At 41.3% G+C, this 13,876-nt stretch overlaps 1 protein-coding gene across 1 annotated transcript in view; it reads right to left on the bottom strand.

Moving 5' to 3' along the window:
- TAF3 (TATA-box binding protein associated factor 3) overlaps positions 1 to 13,876 on the bottom strand; it is a 124,342-nt gene that overhangs the window by 103,042 nt on the left and 7,424 nt on the right. Inside the window, exon 2 of the mRNA XM_065665225.1 lies at positions 7,023 to 7,265. Coding sequence (XP_065521297.1) covers positions 7,023 to 7,265 — 243 coding nt within the window. The remainder of the gene's footprint in view (positions 1 to 7,022; positions 7,266 to 13,876) is intronic.

Here is a 13,876-nt window from a genome sequence, read left to right as displayed (position 1 = left end):
CCCCAGAATACTCAGTGCACTAAGGGAAAGCCTGAAATGCTTGGGAACAGTCACACACGGCTATCGGACGATGACCTAATCTGAAACTTCTGCTTTCAAAGGCACAAAGGTGTCTGATGATCCAGATGAAATAAAATCCTCGAGCACAGCAGCAGCAGCCAGTGCAGGAAGCAATGCAGGCACTAAACAAAGTCACACTTTGTCGGAATAGGGGAAAAACTGCTCTGAGGTGATGAGTGGAGACAAGGGACAAAAGTTTTGCTGAGGAAGGATCAGTAGGAAATTAAAATCGTGACAGCATTTCTGTTCAGAATGCACAACAGAATCCTTTTATCATAAAGTCCCATTTTTATTATAGCCAAAATTGCTATTTGCACATCACAATGAGGCGAAAGAAGCCCACGACTTTCACTGCAACGCAGTGTAAATAATTTACTGCAAAAGCTGCCTTTTATGAGTCCATTTCTGCCTTTTGCAGTTTTTATTGTGAATCAGACTCACTGACAACTTGTAAGTTATCTCCACAGGTCTGAAAACCAGACACATCCTTATGGGAAGGCTTTCAAAGGATGAGATCGCCTTGCCGTAAAGTCATGTTAACTTTTTTCCCATTCGCAATATGCAGTGTATAAGAGCAGACAGCTGAGGAATTTGATGAAATACATTTACACAATGTTGAATTGTTATAGTTAGTATTACTAACTCCTCATTATTACTTAAGAAAGACCAGAGTCAGCACGTTATAAACTGTATTTGCTGATTTCCTTATTCAGATACAGACAGATTGAAGCTGGTTTGTTTCGAAGGATACAACACAAAAGACCTTAACAACAAGAAAATCCATCACAAGCTCTCTCTTAAAACCAGTTTTTAATCCATTTCCTTCCAGCTGCTACTACGCTTCTTATGAAAAATAGCAAGAGGTTGTTTTTTAAACCCAGACATGAATGATTAGGAAAAGTTAGGTACTAGCCTCCTATAGAATATAAAACACTATGCCTCTGCACTGTATGCCTCTGTCTCCATAGGCTCTGGATCCCAGCTATGCGATTTGGTTTCTGCCATGGATAAAGTTTTACTATAGCATGTATTGCATTCATTTCTTTTTTCCTCAAGTGCTGCAAATTAAATGAAGCTCTCGGTGAAAGTCTATTTAACTTCATACTTCCAGCTTTTTTTAAAATAAAAAATAAACTCTTCCTCATTAAATCCTTTCTTGAAGTATTGCACTTGGAATTATGCTTTCCATTATGGTCCAACTTCTTAAGAAAAGGTAAAGATACACTTGTCTTCCCAATTACAGCTTTATCAGCACGCCTTCTATACAAGTTATTTTTCTGTCTAATGGCAAGATTTAAAGCAGGCACATTTTCTGTACACTTTTTTTTTTGTTCCTGTCTCACATTTTCCTTATTCTTTGAAACCTGCCTCTCCTATTGGCTCTTTCCCAATGCCTTTCTTCTGTCTGCATCTCAAGCTTGGCTGCCTTTCTCATTTTGTCTGTCTCTCCTGTTGCTTCCTCCTTGCCAGGGTGATGCAGACATGAAGACTCATCCGCACAAAAGCAATCAGCATCTAACACTCCGCATCCTGCACGGACAGCTAAAGGATGCTTGCGAATGCTCAACAGCCAGGCATGGGTAGCAGCCAGGAGCAAAGCGTTCACAGGCAGGCAGGGGCTTAATTCTTAGAGCTGGTTCACTGCACAGTACCCGTTTGGTGATGGGTGGTGGTTTCCTAACTGAGTATACTGGGAAAAGCTCTGTCGGAAAGATCATTGCTGCTTTTAAACCACGGGTGTAAGAATGAAGAAGAGTTGGTCTGTGTGCTTAAAAGAGATCTGGAGAAAACGCAAAAAGGCTTACGAATGACAACAGCAAGACTTGTGTTACAAAACAACAAAGCCGATATTCCAGTGTGCATTTTAAAGCCCATCACGTGCTAATTTAGAAAGACCTACTGGCTTTGCTTAACCTGTGAGGAAACCACAGACTGAACTGACACTGGACTGAACGGACACTGGTCTGAGATTCAAGACCTGCTACATTCATTTCTGGACCCAACGAAAGGAATGCTAGACCGAAAGGCCAGTGGATTTAAAAACCTGATATATTTAAACCACTGCAGGGAGACACTAATGCTTTGTACCATCATGGTGCTTCATGCTTTATACAGTTACAATTCTACAGCACTGGTAAAGCCCAGATACCAGATGCAAAAATTATGTTGCCATAGCACCTTGCTTCATATACATATCCCCCCTTCTCATCAATCCAAATGTGCATTTGAGCAACTAATACTGAAACAAATGATGTATGTTCTGAGATGGTTTGACATCTGGGTTTCCACACTTCCAGGTGGCTGCAAGACTTGTTACCCACCAAAACCTAACATCACATCAACAGCAAAAAGGGGAAAAGGCAGGACTGTAAGAAATCAACAATCTTACGCTTTGATCTGCAGGGAAATAAAATGTTCTGACAGAAAAGGCTACAAACAAATCCGAATCTGTACATTGTGCCAAGAACTGGTCCTGACTCAATCATCAGAAATACATTGCCAGTGCTTGAACACGTGTTATCAGGAATGAAAGACCACAAAACTTAATGTCCAGTAAAAATCACATTTGTTTCCAGATCCTCATTAAGGGAGAGGAGAGGCACCTTTATGAAGCAGGGGTGAAGTGGTATGAAGCAGAAAACAGATAAAAATGAAGCAAGAAGTCAGGAAGAAGTCTGACTCCCTCAAAGCTACCCTTCTCCCCACAAATAAACCTTAACTACTGCGAAGAGACTCTCATGTCTTCTCCCTCTTATCCTTCTTATGCACCTCAGCACAACTATGCTGTAAGAGAGAAATGAGAGTCGAATAAAATATAATAGACTACAAATAGCATTCCATGCACAACAGCAACCTGTTTTCTTCAGTCTTCTGGTTAGCGAAACAGGGATCAACTACCTGAGACTTCAGAAAGACAGGAAAATAAAGCAGTTGACAAAAAGTGCGTTATTTTTATAAACTATTATTATTATCGATGAGGTAATAACAAAAGGCAGTAAGCACAGGTAGAAATTCATCCTAAGAAGCTTAAAAATAAGGTTACTATGGCACATGCAGGATTCACACTTTGTTTTAACTATGAAGAATGATACATGCTCTTAAAGCATCAGGATGCAGAGCTCAACATTATCACAAAATGTAATAGTGATTATTATGATGATTATTATTCTTATTACTACTACTATTATTATTAGCTGTGGAAAAGTATCTGGGCTTTCTCTCTGGCCTAGTTTCAGCACAGCACTGTTCTGCTTCAAATGCAATCAACAAATTCTATGAAGCTGCTGTATTACTGCAAAATGCATGTTCTTTTGCATTAAAGCCCAAGAAATAAAGCATGACCATCATGTTTTGCAACTAATTTATTTTTTCCTCCTTTTTTAATCTGTCTTACAAGTTGACCATGACATTTTAGTGACAACAGCGCTAAAATAACTCAAAACAACAAAAAGGAGGCTAATTAAAAATAGGCAGGCACTGAACATCATGATACATTGGCATAAAATCATTTCTTCAGTGTCCTTTGTAAAAACCCTGCTAAAAAGCCACCATTTGCCATGGCAATAGTGAGTCAGATTGTTTTATAAAATATAGAATTATACATGTAGATCCTCGCAGCGCAAGCGTTTGGTTGGTGCATGTTACTGGAATACAGCAACCTCTGTTTAAAGCAAGAAAACAGTTTCTGCCTCGTTGGAACACAACGTGTATCACCCAACTGAGCTTCCAACCGACACGAATTACGCATGTGGAAAACCTATTTGCCTTCTTCCCTTTCCCCCCAACTTCAATAATCATTTAGAGCTCTTTACTATTGAGTATATACGAAGGGAATGGCTCCTCTCAGACTGGAGAGGGCTTTTTTGCTCTTATTGAGCAGTAGTAATTAAGACATCGCACAAGCTGCTGGGTATACTCCGAACACAACACTACCAGTTCTAGAGTAAGTGGAAAGAAGTTAGTTACAGGCACACAACTAGACAGCTTTTGAGAAGGAAGTTAGCAACACCTACTGGCCATGGTGCATACTGAACACTGGTTTGGTTTTTAAGTTAACACTAAACCCAGCTTTTTCTTACTAAAGCGCCTACATAAAATTACCTATGAAGTCAGTCTGCCACCAGAGATAATACTTCTAAATAGTATTATTAAATACTATTATATAAAATACATCACCTCTCCCAATAAACCTTGTTCTGCTCACACCCTCAGACCATTCATGGCTATACCACTGCTAAAATATATCAGCACCAGTGATTCCTGAATCCTATCAGTAAATAAATATTCATAACATGAGCTGAGCTTTAGGCTTCGATAGAAAATGGGACAGAACAAGTCGTCCTGACAGCTCTTTAAGTGACTGAAGGATTTACATTATACATCGTAACGTGCATGAAGCTTTCCTCCATTACTGCCTAATTACTGCCTACTCAAAGCAACTCAGATCTTATGGACTGCACAATCTTAGCAGCAGCACATTGTTTTTAGACTCTGTAAAGATCTGCGAACTATTCAAACAGCTTGTGCACTTCCTCAGTAGTTTTACGATGCATTTCCCTTCATCTGCAAAAGTAAGTTTTTCTGCCTCATTTTACTTGAAGTTAAATACAACCAAACACACACAACGGAGTCTCTTGATCCATTTCACCCCTTCCAAAAAAAACAACACAGGGCTTAAAATTACAAACAGCATTTTCAGAAACTATTCAATTCAAAATTAAAACGCCCTCAACTCTTAAGTATCTCAAATCAACTCTAAGAAACCTGCATTCAGCAGCTGTATTGAATGCTTGCTTTAAGTTTCCATTAAGAACATACTGTATTCATGTTTCTGAAGTTGTGCCTATAGGTTCTCTGATACACTAGCCTGAGGCATCAGAAGTTTTCCTGGTTCTCATCCAACTTTGGCAATAATATCTTCTTACTTCGGGTGTTAAAAGGATTCATACATTATTTATAAGGACTGCTAAAATCTAACTCCTGGATCTAACTTGCAAGAGAAAGAGTATAAAAAGTTACATACAAGGAAAAAAAAGCAGCACAACTGTCCCCATTTCAATTTTTAGCCTCTTTGTATGTCACGTATTGGCAGACTGAGCCTGAAACACTCTCATCTCTCACTCCCCATGTTCAGATATTCCTTTACAGCTGCTTTGAGCCTTCTTGGATTTGATCTTCCTTGTGTATTTTTAAAGTATGATTTTCCAAGTTAATAAATAAATAGGCACAAAACTGCACGTAACTTGTTACACTTCAAAGATGCTGGATTTCTCTGACACAATGGTGTTTGCCTCCTGAAAAAGATCAGGCTAAAGCGTTACAAGTAGCCGAAATGGGGTAGCTAAAATCCCTATTCACTTCTCAGTGTCTTCCTCCTCCATATTTTTCCCTTATGAATGTTGTCTACATATAAGATATTTACATTTTGCTTGTCTCTTCCTGGTTGAAGAGAGTTCACTGTTAGAATTGAAAAGCAAGCCTTTTAACAAACTTCACAAAGGGAGATTTTAGTATCTCCTTATCAATCCGAGACAGGATTTCTGCTTTGAACAGTAGTTTCGCTTCCTGGGTTATATTCAGGCAAAAGACATTAAAATGCTATTGATCTATGAAATAACTATGTATTTTATGCAATTAAAGAGAAAAGTCAGGTCTACAGAGCTTCCGAAATACTCACCAGTGTAAGTCCCCACGTTGTTACTGGAAATAGTATATTTGTTCTGAACACACCCAAACCATCATGTCTGACAGACATTTACACCTTAGATAAGAGTCCCCGACTATAATCTTACTTAGCCTAACTGGAGCACATAGGAACTGCATCTGTCTAGCTGAACATGATGTATAAAAGGCTGAACATACACTTACTACAGCATTGAAATACTGCCCTGTGTGACACTTGTAGCTCCACAGCTGTGGATTTTCTCTACTCAACAAGGTGATGCTGATTACGTTCATCCTCACACTGGGCAGGACTTCTACATGTATTTCTGCGTGCAGACATTGAGACTTTAGTTCTTAAAACAGAAAAGTATGAATAACAAAACACGATATCCATTACCCATTAAATAGGCACGTTGTGAGGATTGCTCCTGTTCATTACACCCTTTTGAAAAATGAAGCTCCTCTCTCTGGAATTTTGTTCACAGTCCACAAGCTCACATGTTTTAACTTCCCCACAAAGTACAACTGTGTGGTGTTCACTATTCAAAGGGAAAGTTAGAGTAGGTCACACTTTTTAAAGGTTTATCTCAGCAGTCAAGTGTCATACAGCTGAAAACCAGAACAAATTTAGCTTTCTGCAGTGCCACTGTTAAAACTCTCAGGGTTAACTGCAGCTCGCAGCACTTGTGCAAGTTGGTTTCACTACTACAGTGATCCTCTACCTCTGTGGGACAAGGAGAGCAGCTGAACCAGTAATGATGAAACCTTAATCGACATTAGCAAGGACCGAAAGCAACGCACTGTGCCTCTAAATGACACTTCCTTATTTTAGATCTGAATTCATTTTAATTGGAATTTTGTGTGTATTACCTTTGTTTGAAGGAAGAAGAAATACCTGTCAGGAGCTGGGAATACTCTGCCAGTCTCACTGGCATTCCTTCTACCTTTACCAAATTACTGAAGCTCTTGCAGTATCCATAAGAGGAGGGCTAATACATAACAGTGAAAAGCATTCAATTCTATTGTCATCCAAAACCTTAAATTTCAAATGCAATATAGAAAAGTGTATTAAGATGGTGTATTTTAATACCATGTTACTCTTGGAGGAAAGTGAAAGAGTGGAAAACAACCTTGCCACAGCACTGCTCCCTGTTGTAAAACACCACACTTGTGTAACACCCAGTGGGTCCTTCCTGAGCCACTGCTCTGAGGCAGCACAGCTCCAACTGCTTGAGGATGCAGGACAAGCATGCAAACACACAGGGCCCAAAGCTTAAAGCAAAGGATTGATTTCGCACCTTCTTGAGAGGAGACAATGGGTGGCAGGTAATCGGGGATGTACTCCTTCCTTTCTTCTGCATCCTTACTTCCCGGCTGGGGAAACTGCAGGACATTGTTCTTGCTGACGGGGAACGAAGGGATTTGATGTGCAAAAGTGACAGGCTCGATATTGTGGATGTAATCTTCCAGCTCATGCAGGTTAACCCCCATAAGCTTGAAGGCATTACTTACATCATCCAAAATTGGATCAGTGCGGCCATCTGCAACAAAAACAGCAACAACAGAACAACGTCTATTAAAAATCCAGTTTCAAACCGTTTGACCTGCGGATCTATGCTCAGAGGTTACAGCTCACTGCCAGCAACAGAGATCATAGTCCCACCAGGTTCCCTGTTTGCTGGGCTATCCAACATTCCAGGCTAAGAACACATTTATATGTGTTTTGTTTTGATCCGTATCACTTTGGTTCAATTCATATCATTAAGAACTGCACCTCAAGAAGCAAATCAAGCAAAGCAGAGGGAGCAGCAACCAGCTTTACCTGGCAACAGCCAAGTAACACGGTACAACACCTCTTAAAATAGGTTACTACTTCATAAAGTAAATTCAAGTGAATGAAACAAGCCCTTACTATGCAGAAGATGCCCCTTTACTAGCATGTAATAGACCAAATGTTATTTTTCAACCTAGAAACATCTCAATTTTGTTGAATCAAATGTAGTTTATGGGTAGCAAAAAAAACCGAAGATACCTGGTGTATCTCCTGATAACACAAATACTTTACATCCTATCTTTCCACCAGATGGAATCTACTATGAGTCACTTTACCTCCCGGTTAGATATACCTCCCAGTTGAAACAGAGGAATATTAAGTAGTGGTCTGATGAGGAGAGAATATTTTATGCTAAAGTTCAAGCGCTGATTTCCTGGGGTGCGACTGAAGTTTCACTCTACAGCAAAAGCCTTCTTTTCTTTACAAAGAGCACAGTGAAACCTCACTGGCCAAGCTGTCAGCACCTTTATTCCATCAGACCTCCACGAAAGGATGCAGTTTGTTCTACATATGGAATTTGGCTCCAAGATTTAAACTATACAGTGCACAAGTCCTCCAAGTGCCTCAGTTTCCCCGGCCTGACAGAGGGATATCCCTCTGAAGGCCTCCAGAGGGAGAACCAGACAACCCGGCTCTGGTGCCAAGGCACCACTTGGAGTCTCATCTTAAGCCTTCGTAACAAAAATAACACCAAAACCAGATGCTTTAAACCCCAAAACACAATTGTTTTTTCAATTCAATCACATTATAGTGAATTATTAAAACTCTCTATAGTTGGCTTATGAAGATATTACACCCCTACACAATGATAAGCTGCGATTTCCTTTAAAAAGCCATTAAGGAAACCCAGCCCGTGCTTACTGAAGGAACACAATCGCTATTGTGAAGCTCCAGCTTCGGAGGACGGGGGGAATGCTCCTTTGTTTGTCCTTTAACCTAATCTCTTCTTGGTTTATCTTGCAGTCGAGCTGGCTGGGTCTCACATCACTGGATGAATTCAAGCCCTGAGCCAACTTATGCCTTCAGGTATATTTAAAGAATAAGAATTTTGTTCTAGAATTTCTCTTCTTAGTCTTGCAGTGAAGATAAGGGTAATGCTCAGATGATGGCTTTGATTCTCTGCTCTGTAACACTGGCCGCTTGTGTGACTCTGGGCAAGTCACTTGTGTTTTAAGTCTCTCCACAGCTAAAAGGGACATCAGACCAAGTTATCGCCCCTTTTGCCCATCTGTATTTAGACTGTGAACCGAAACAAGAACATTTTGTGTGTGTCTATAATATCTAGTACAAATGTAATGCCAGTTTCCTCTGCAGACTTCAGGGGCAGAGAAGTGTGAAGACTTGAATTAACATAACCAAAGGGGGATATTACAACTTTAGAGTAGTTATGAGACCATTACAGTTATTAAACTTAACATATATAACATATTATCATTATAGTTATTAAACTTAAACAGGGGAAGTTCAGGTTAGATAAAAGGAAGAAGTTCTTTACTGTGAGGGTGGGGAGGCACTGGCACAGGGTGCCCAGACAAGTGGTAAATGCTCCATCCCTGGCAGCGCTCAAGGCCAGGCTGGACAGAGCCTTGGGCAACATGATCTAGTGTGAGGTGTCCCTGCCAGTGGCAGGGGGTTGGTCCTAGGTGATCTTCAGGTCCTTTTCAACCCAAACCATTCTGTGATTAGACAGACAACAGACTGGTTCATCCTTAAAAAAACTAAATTTAGAGAACTGACACAGTTAAGGAATTTTGCTTTGTCACTTTTAGTTGCTCTTCAGACTACAAATATACCTTTGAACTTACTGAACCAGAAGGTGTCAAGACTTAACAGACACTAGGTTTCAAAACAAAACTTGAGGAAAACTTCCCAACAAGCCCAGAAGTAGAGCGTATTTCTTCCCTGAACACTCCTGAAATCACTGGCTGTGCTGCTTGCAGAACACAGGGATTCATAGAATGGTTTGTGTTGGAAGGGAGCTTAAAGCTCCTCCAGCTCCAACCCCTGCCACGGGCAGGGACCCCTTCCACTGGAGCAGCTTGCTCCAGGCCCCTGTGTCCAACCTGGCCTTGGCCTTGGCCAGGGATGGGGCAGCCACAGCTTCTCTGGGCACCCTGTGCCAGCGCCTCAGCACCCTCACAGGGAAGAGCTTCTGCCTAAGAGCTCAGCTCAGTCTCCTCTGTTTAAGTCTCCACCATTACCCCTTGTCCTGTCCCTACAGGCCCTTGTCCCAAGCTCCTCTCCAGGTTTCCTGCAGCCCCTTTAGGCACTGGAGCTGCTCTCAGGTCTCCCCTTCAGGAGCCTTCTCTTCTCCAGGCTGAACCAGTCCAGCTCTCTCAGCCTGGCTCCAGAGCAGAGCTGCTCCAGCAGCTCCACAGCACTCATTCCCAGGTGAGCATTGCCTGGACACAGAAAGCATATCGACAGGCACTGACACATTCCCTGCTTCTGTCTAGTTTTCCTTGATAAAACGGGAAATTTCCCTGGGGATTGCTGCAGACAACCAGGTGCACAGGACTGCAAGATGCACCACATCATCTACCCAATGAGCGGAGCTCAGTGAAGACGTTTCAAGTACCTTGCTCAGTCCACGCTTCTTGACACCAGCACCGTCATACATTCAGCATGAAAAGCTTAGTCCAGTTTATCACTGCAGTAGGAAAGGTCTTTCCCTAGACCTGCATATCATCTTTTAGAACATGTATTGATGTGAGCAGTAAGTGACAAATGCTACAACTAACTCCCTCCTACAAGAGCTTCATAAGAACACATGGCAGAGAAGCAACTACTAAGTGTAACTGAAGCATGGAAATATTTAAGCAACTATATATAAAAACCAACTATGTTTGTTAGAAAGCAAAAGGTGACCAAAAACCTTCTGAAGATTCAATTTTCCTGTATCTTTGACATTTGCCTCCAAAGAGACAATAACAAGTCGTAAGGTTGGTTCAAAGCTAAACAATTCTTAACCCTGCAACTGTCAGAGGGATGAAAGACTGATGGGTTACAGTGTCCTCAATAGTAAGAGTGTACCAAAACCATCTTAAACCATCTTAGGTCTGTAGTCATACCCATATTCAAATCAAAAGTTATCAATTGGTAACACACACAGCACAAAAATGTATTAAATGTAATTTCAGGTGATTCATCAAATAAAGGCTTTATACTTCTATTTGATTAGTTCAGCATTCCTCTTCTCTCACTGGCTGAATAAAATTCAACCTAATATATAGCAGCTAATATATTCAACTAATATAACAGAAGCCAGACATATGAAAGAGAATGCTGACGAACACCTAACACATTCTCCTGGTCTATCAGTTAGTCTTAAGCTTTGTTCTGTAGGGAAACCATGCCATAAGAAGGAAAAACAGGTTGAATTTGTGCATCCTGAACTTGTCTCAATATTTTTCAGGTCTCTGTGCTATCCTCAGTTTAAAAGTTCAGATGCTGAATCTTCCCAGTGACGTTCCCAATGTCACATGGAGCTTTTCGTTTCCAGCCTCCTGTTGTCCCCTAGAGCACAACACTTCAAATAATACCTGTTGTCCAGGATTGGGAAGTGATGGCAGGAGGTGGGAATAGTTCATCCACCAAGTTGTAACTCTCCTCCTTACCCTGCAAACAGCAAACTAAGGAAATATCTTTCTCACAAGCTTTTAAGCTGTTTTTGCTCCCTGAATGGGAATTGTGCTCAAAACTGATAGGGTTGCAGAGCTATATTAGGACCATTCTGTCTCAAACAGCTCACCAGGACCCTGTGGAATGAACATGAAGTTACAATACTCCCAGCTTCCCTATGCATGAGAACAAACACTGAGTGAGGAGGAATCTCTACGCAGAAATGGATCCCCAAACCAGAAACAGGAGAATTGAATCTTCAGGGGGTTTCTGGTCACATTATGAACCTGCTTCCTAACACAGCTGCTTTTTTATATCGTTGCTTAAATATTTCCATGCGTGGTTACACTTAGTAGTTGCTTCTCTGCCATGTGTTCTTATGAAGCACTTGTAGGAAGGAGTGTGTTGTAGCATTTATCATTACCAAACAAAAAACAGAACCCACACAGAGCTGAGGACTTGGGTGGAAAGTTACCCAGCCCTCCAACCCTGGTGCTCAGCATCACCTCCACATACACCTAGTGTCCACAAGGGAAAACAGATCCCTCTCTTGCAATAAAAACTTGCTTTTGGTTTGTGGGGAAGAGGAATATTCAGAGGCTGCTAAAACCCAGTTATTTTTGCAAGAGTCCCAAGAATTCCTCCAGCAAAGAAGCTGCTCCATGCTCACATCATCCACAGGAACTGCAAAGGTGGGAGTTATGGAAAAATGGATCTTGCTTTCCCCAAATCCAGCCTCAGGAATAGCTGGTTTACTTTTGTCAAACTCACCCCACCTTCTCCTCCTTCCTGGCCCAAAGTCTGCTTGAATCAGTGAGAATGTAACAAGTCAGTGCAGAACACAAGAGCTTCTCCCTTCATGCTGGGGTTTATAAAGGGAGCAACTACAACTCTAATAACTGCATTAAGTCACTACCCATGCAACATGTAACGTCTATTATAAATAGCTCAGCATCACCCGCATGTGTGCTATAAAAGACAGGGTTTTAAACTTCATTTTAATCAGAAAATTAATAGGTGTAGCTCCTCAATATTTTTACTACAGCCTCTATCAGATTCCTGGTGCTCTGGCACATTCTATAACCCTGCCACGTAGTAAATACTCTGTGTAAATACACAGAGTAGTTACTCCAGGATAAATCTTTCAAGCAGCCAACACGTTGCTTCTATCCAGCAACCACGAGAACAGTCAGAAGCTACATCGTAGATGATTTAATAACTCTTCCAGTAACTAAACAGGGTACAGGAAACCTGGAGAGGGGCTTTGGACAAGGGCCTGTAGGGACAGGCCAAGGGGAATGGCTTGAACCTGCCCGAGGGGAGACTGAGCTGAGCTCTTAGGCAGAAGCTCTTCCCTGTGAGGGTGCTGAGGCGCTGGCACAGGGTGCCCAGAGAAGCTGTGGCTGCCCCATCCCTGGCAGTGCTCAAGGCCAGGTTGGACACAGGGGCTTGGAGCAAGCTGCTCCAGTGGAAGGGGTCCCTGTCCGTGGCAGGGGTCGGAGTTGGAGGAGCTTTAAGGTCGCTTCCAAAACAAACCATGCTATGATTCTATGATATATGTCTTGCACTTGGCTGGGGAAAAAGGATCCCGTTAACAGAGTTGCCAGTGAGGCAAAAGCACCTTCCTGCTATTGCTGCTCAGTTGGCTTCTTTTCCCAGTAGCCTCATAAATGTCAAGCAAAAAACCAAGTTGCTCTTCTTTACTGGTAGCCAGTATACAGTAAATTACTTAAATCCATCAAAATATAAGGTTGTCAGGACGTACAGAGGTACATTTCTTATAAAAAAATGTTATGGCCCCCACATAGATACTTGTTACAAATCATTCAGCATCAGGATCAGGAACCAGCCATTTAAACTGATCATCAAAGTCTAATACTTTGAAACATTTGGTTGACACCAGGTCAATTCTCTCCACTATGGTAATTGCCAGCCAAAATCCTGGTTGCTGTTTGCATTCTCCAAACAAGGTATTTGCTAGAAGGAAGTTAAGCTTCCCTTTACAGGAGAAGGTGCAGTGACACAGGAGCAGGTTTGAAGCCAGCTCTACCTTGTCATTTTCACTTCCAGCTACAATGTTGTGATTGCCAGACTAGAACCTGCCTTTTCAACAGAAACACAGTTGCATGAATAATATCAATTTAATGTATTATTTAATATTGTCTGTATTTAATATCATATGGTATATATCTTCTATATTTATATATATATATATATAAAAATATATGCATATATATTACTTATAAGTAGTCCTGCAAGGAGCACGGAGCTGGACCCAATGATCCTTATGGGTCCCTTCAATGTTAAGATACTCTGTGATTCTATGTTAACATACAAATAACCTTCAGAAAAAGCAGACACACAATATAAAACTAAGGACCAACTTTGAAACTTTATTTCCTCACTCTAAGCCAACTTCAGCAGAAATTAATTAATTAAAATCACAGCATAACCTCAAGCACAGAACATGCTCAACACTGAAAATTCAAGGAAAGGGTATTGAAAACCCCACTTCCAAATCCAACACACCTCAAAAGCAATTATCTAGTTTATTATGAGAGCAGCCCTGCAGAGGAGGACTTGCAAGTGGTGGTCAATGAGAAACTAAGCATGAGCCGGCTTCAGTGTGTGCTTGAGCACAGAAACCAACTGTACCGGGCTGCACCAAAAGGAGCGTGACCAGCAGGGCGAAGGAGG

The sequence above is a fragment of the Lathamus discolor genome, chromosome 1, assembly GCF_037157495.1.
Source record: "Lathamus discolor isolate bLatDis1 chromosome 1, bLatDis1.hap1, whole genome shotgun sequence".
Taxonomy (NCBI): Eukaryota; Metazoa; Chordata; class Aves; order Psittaciformes; family Psittacidae; genus Lathamus; species Lathamus discolor.
Note: the sequence above shows the minus strand (reverse complement) of the source record. Positions and strands in the feature narration are given on the sequence as shown.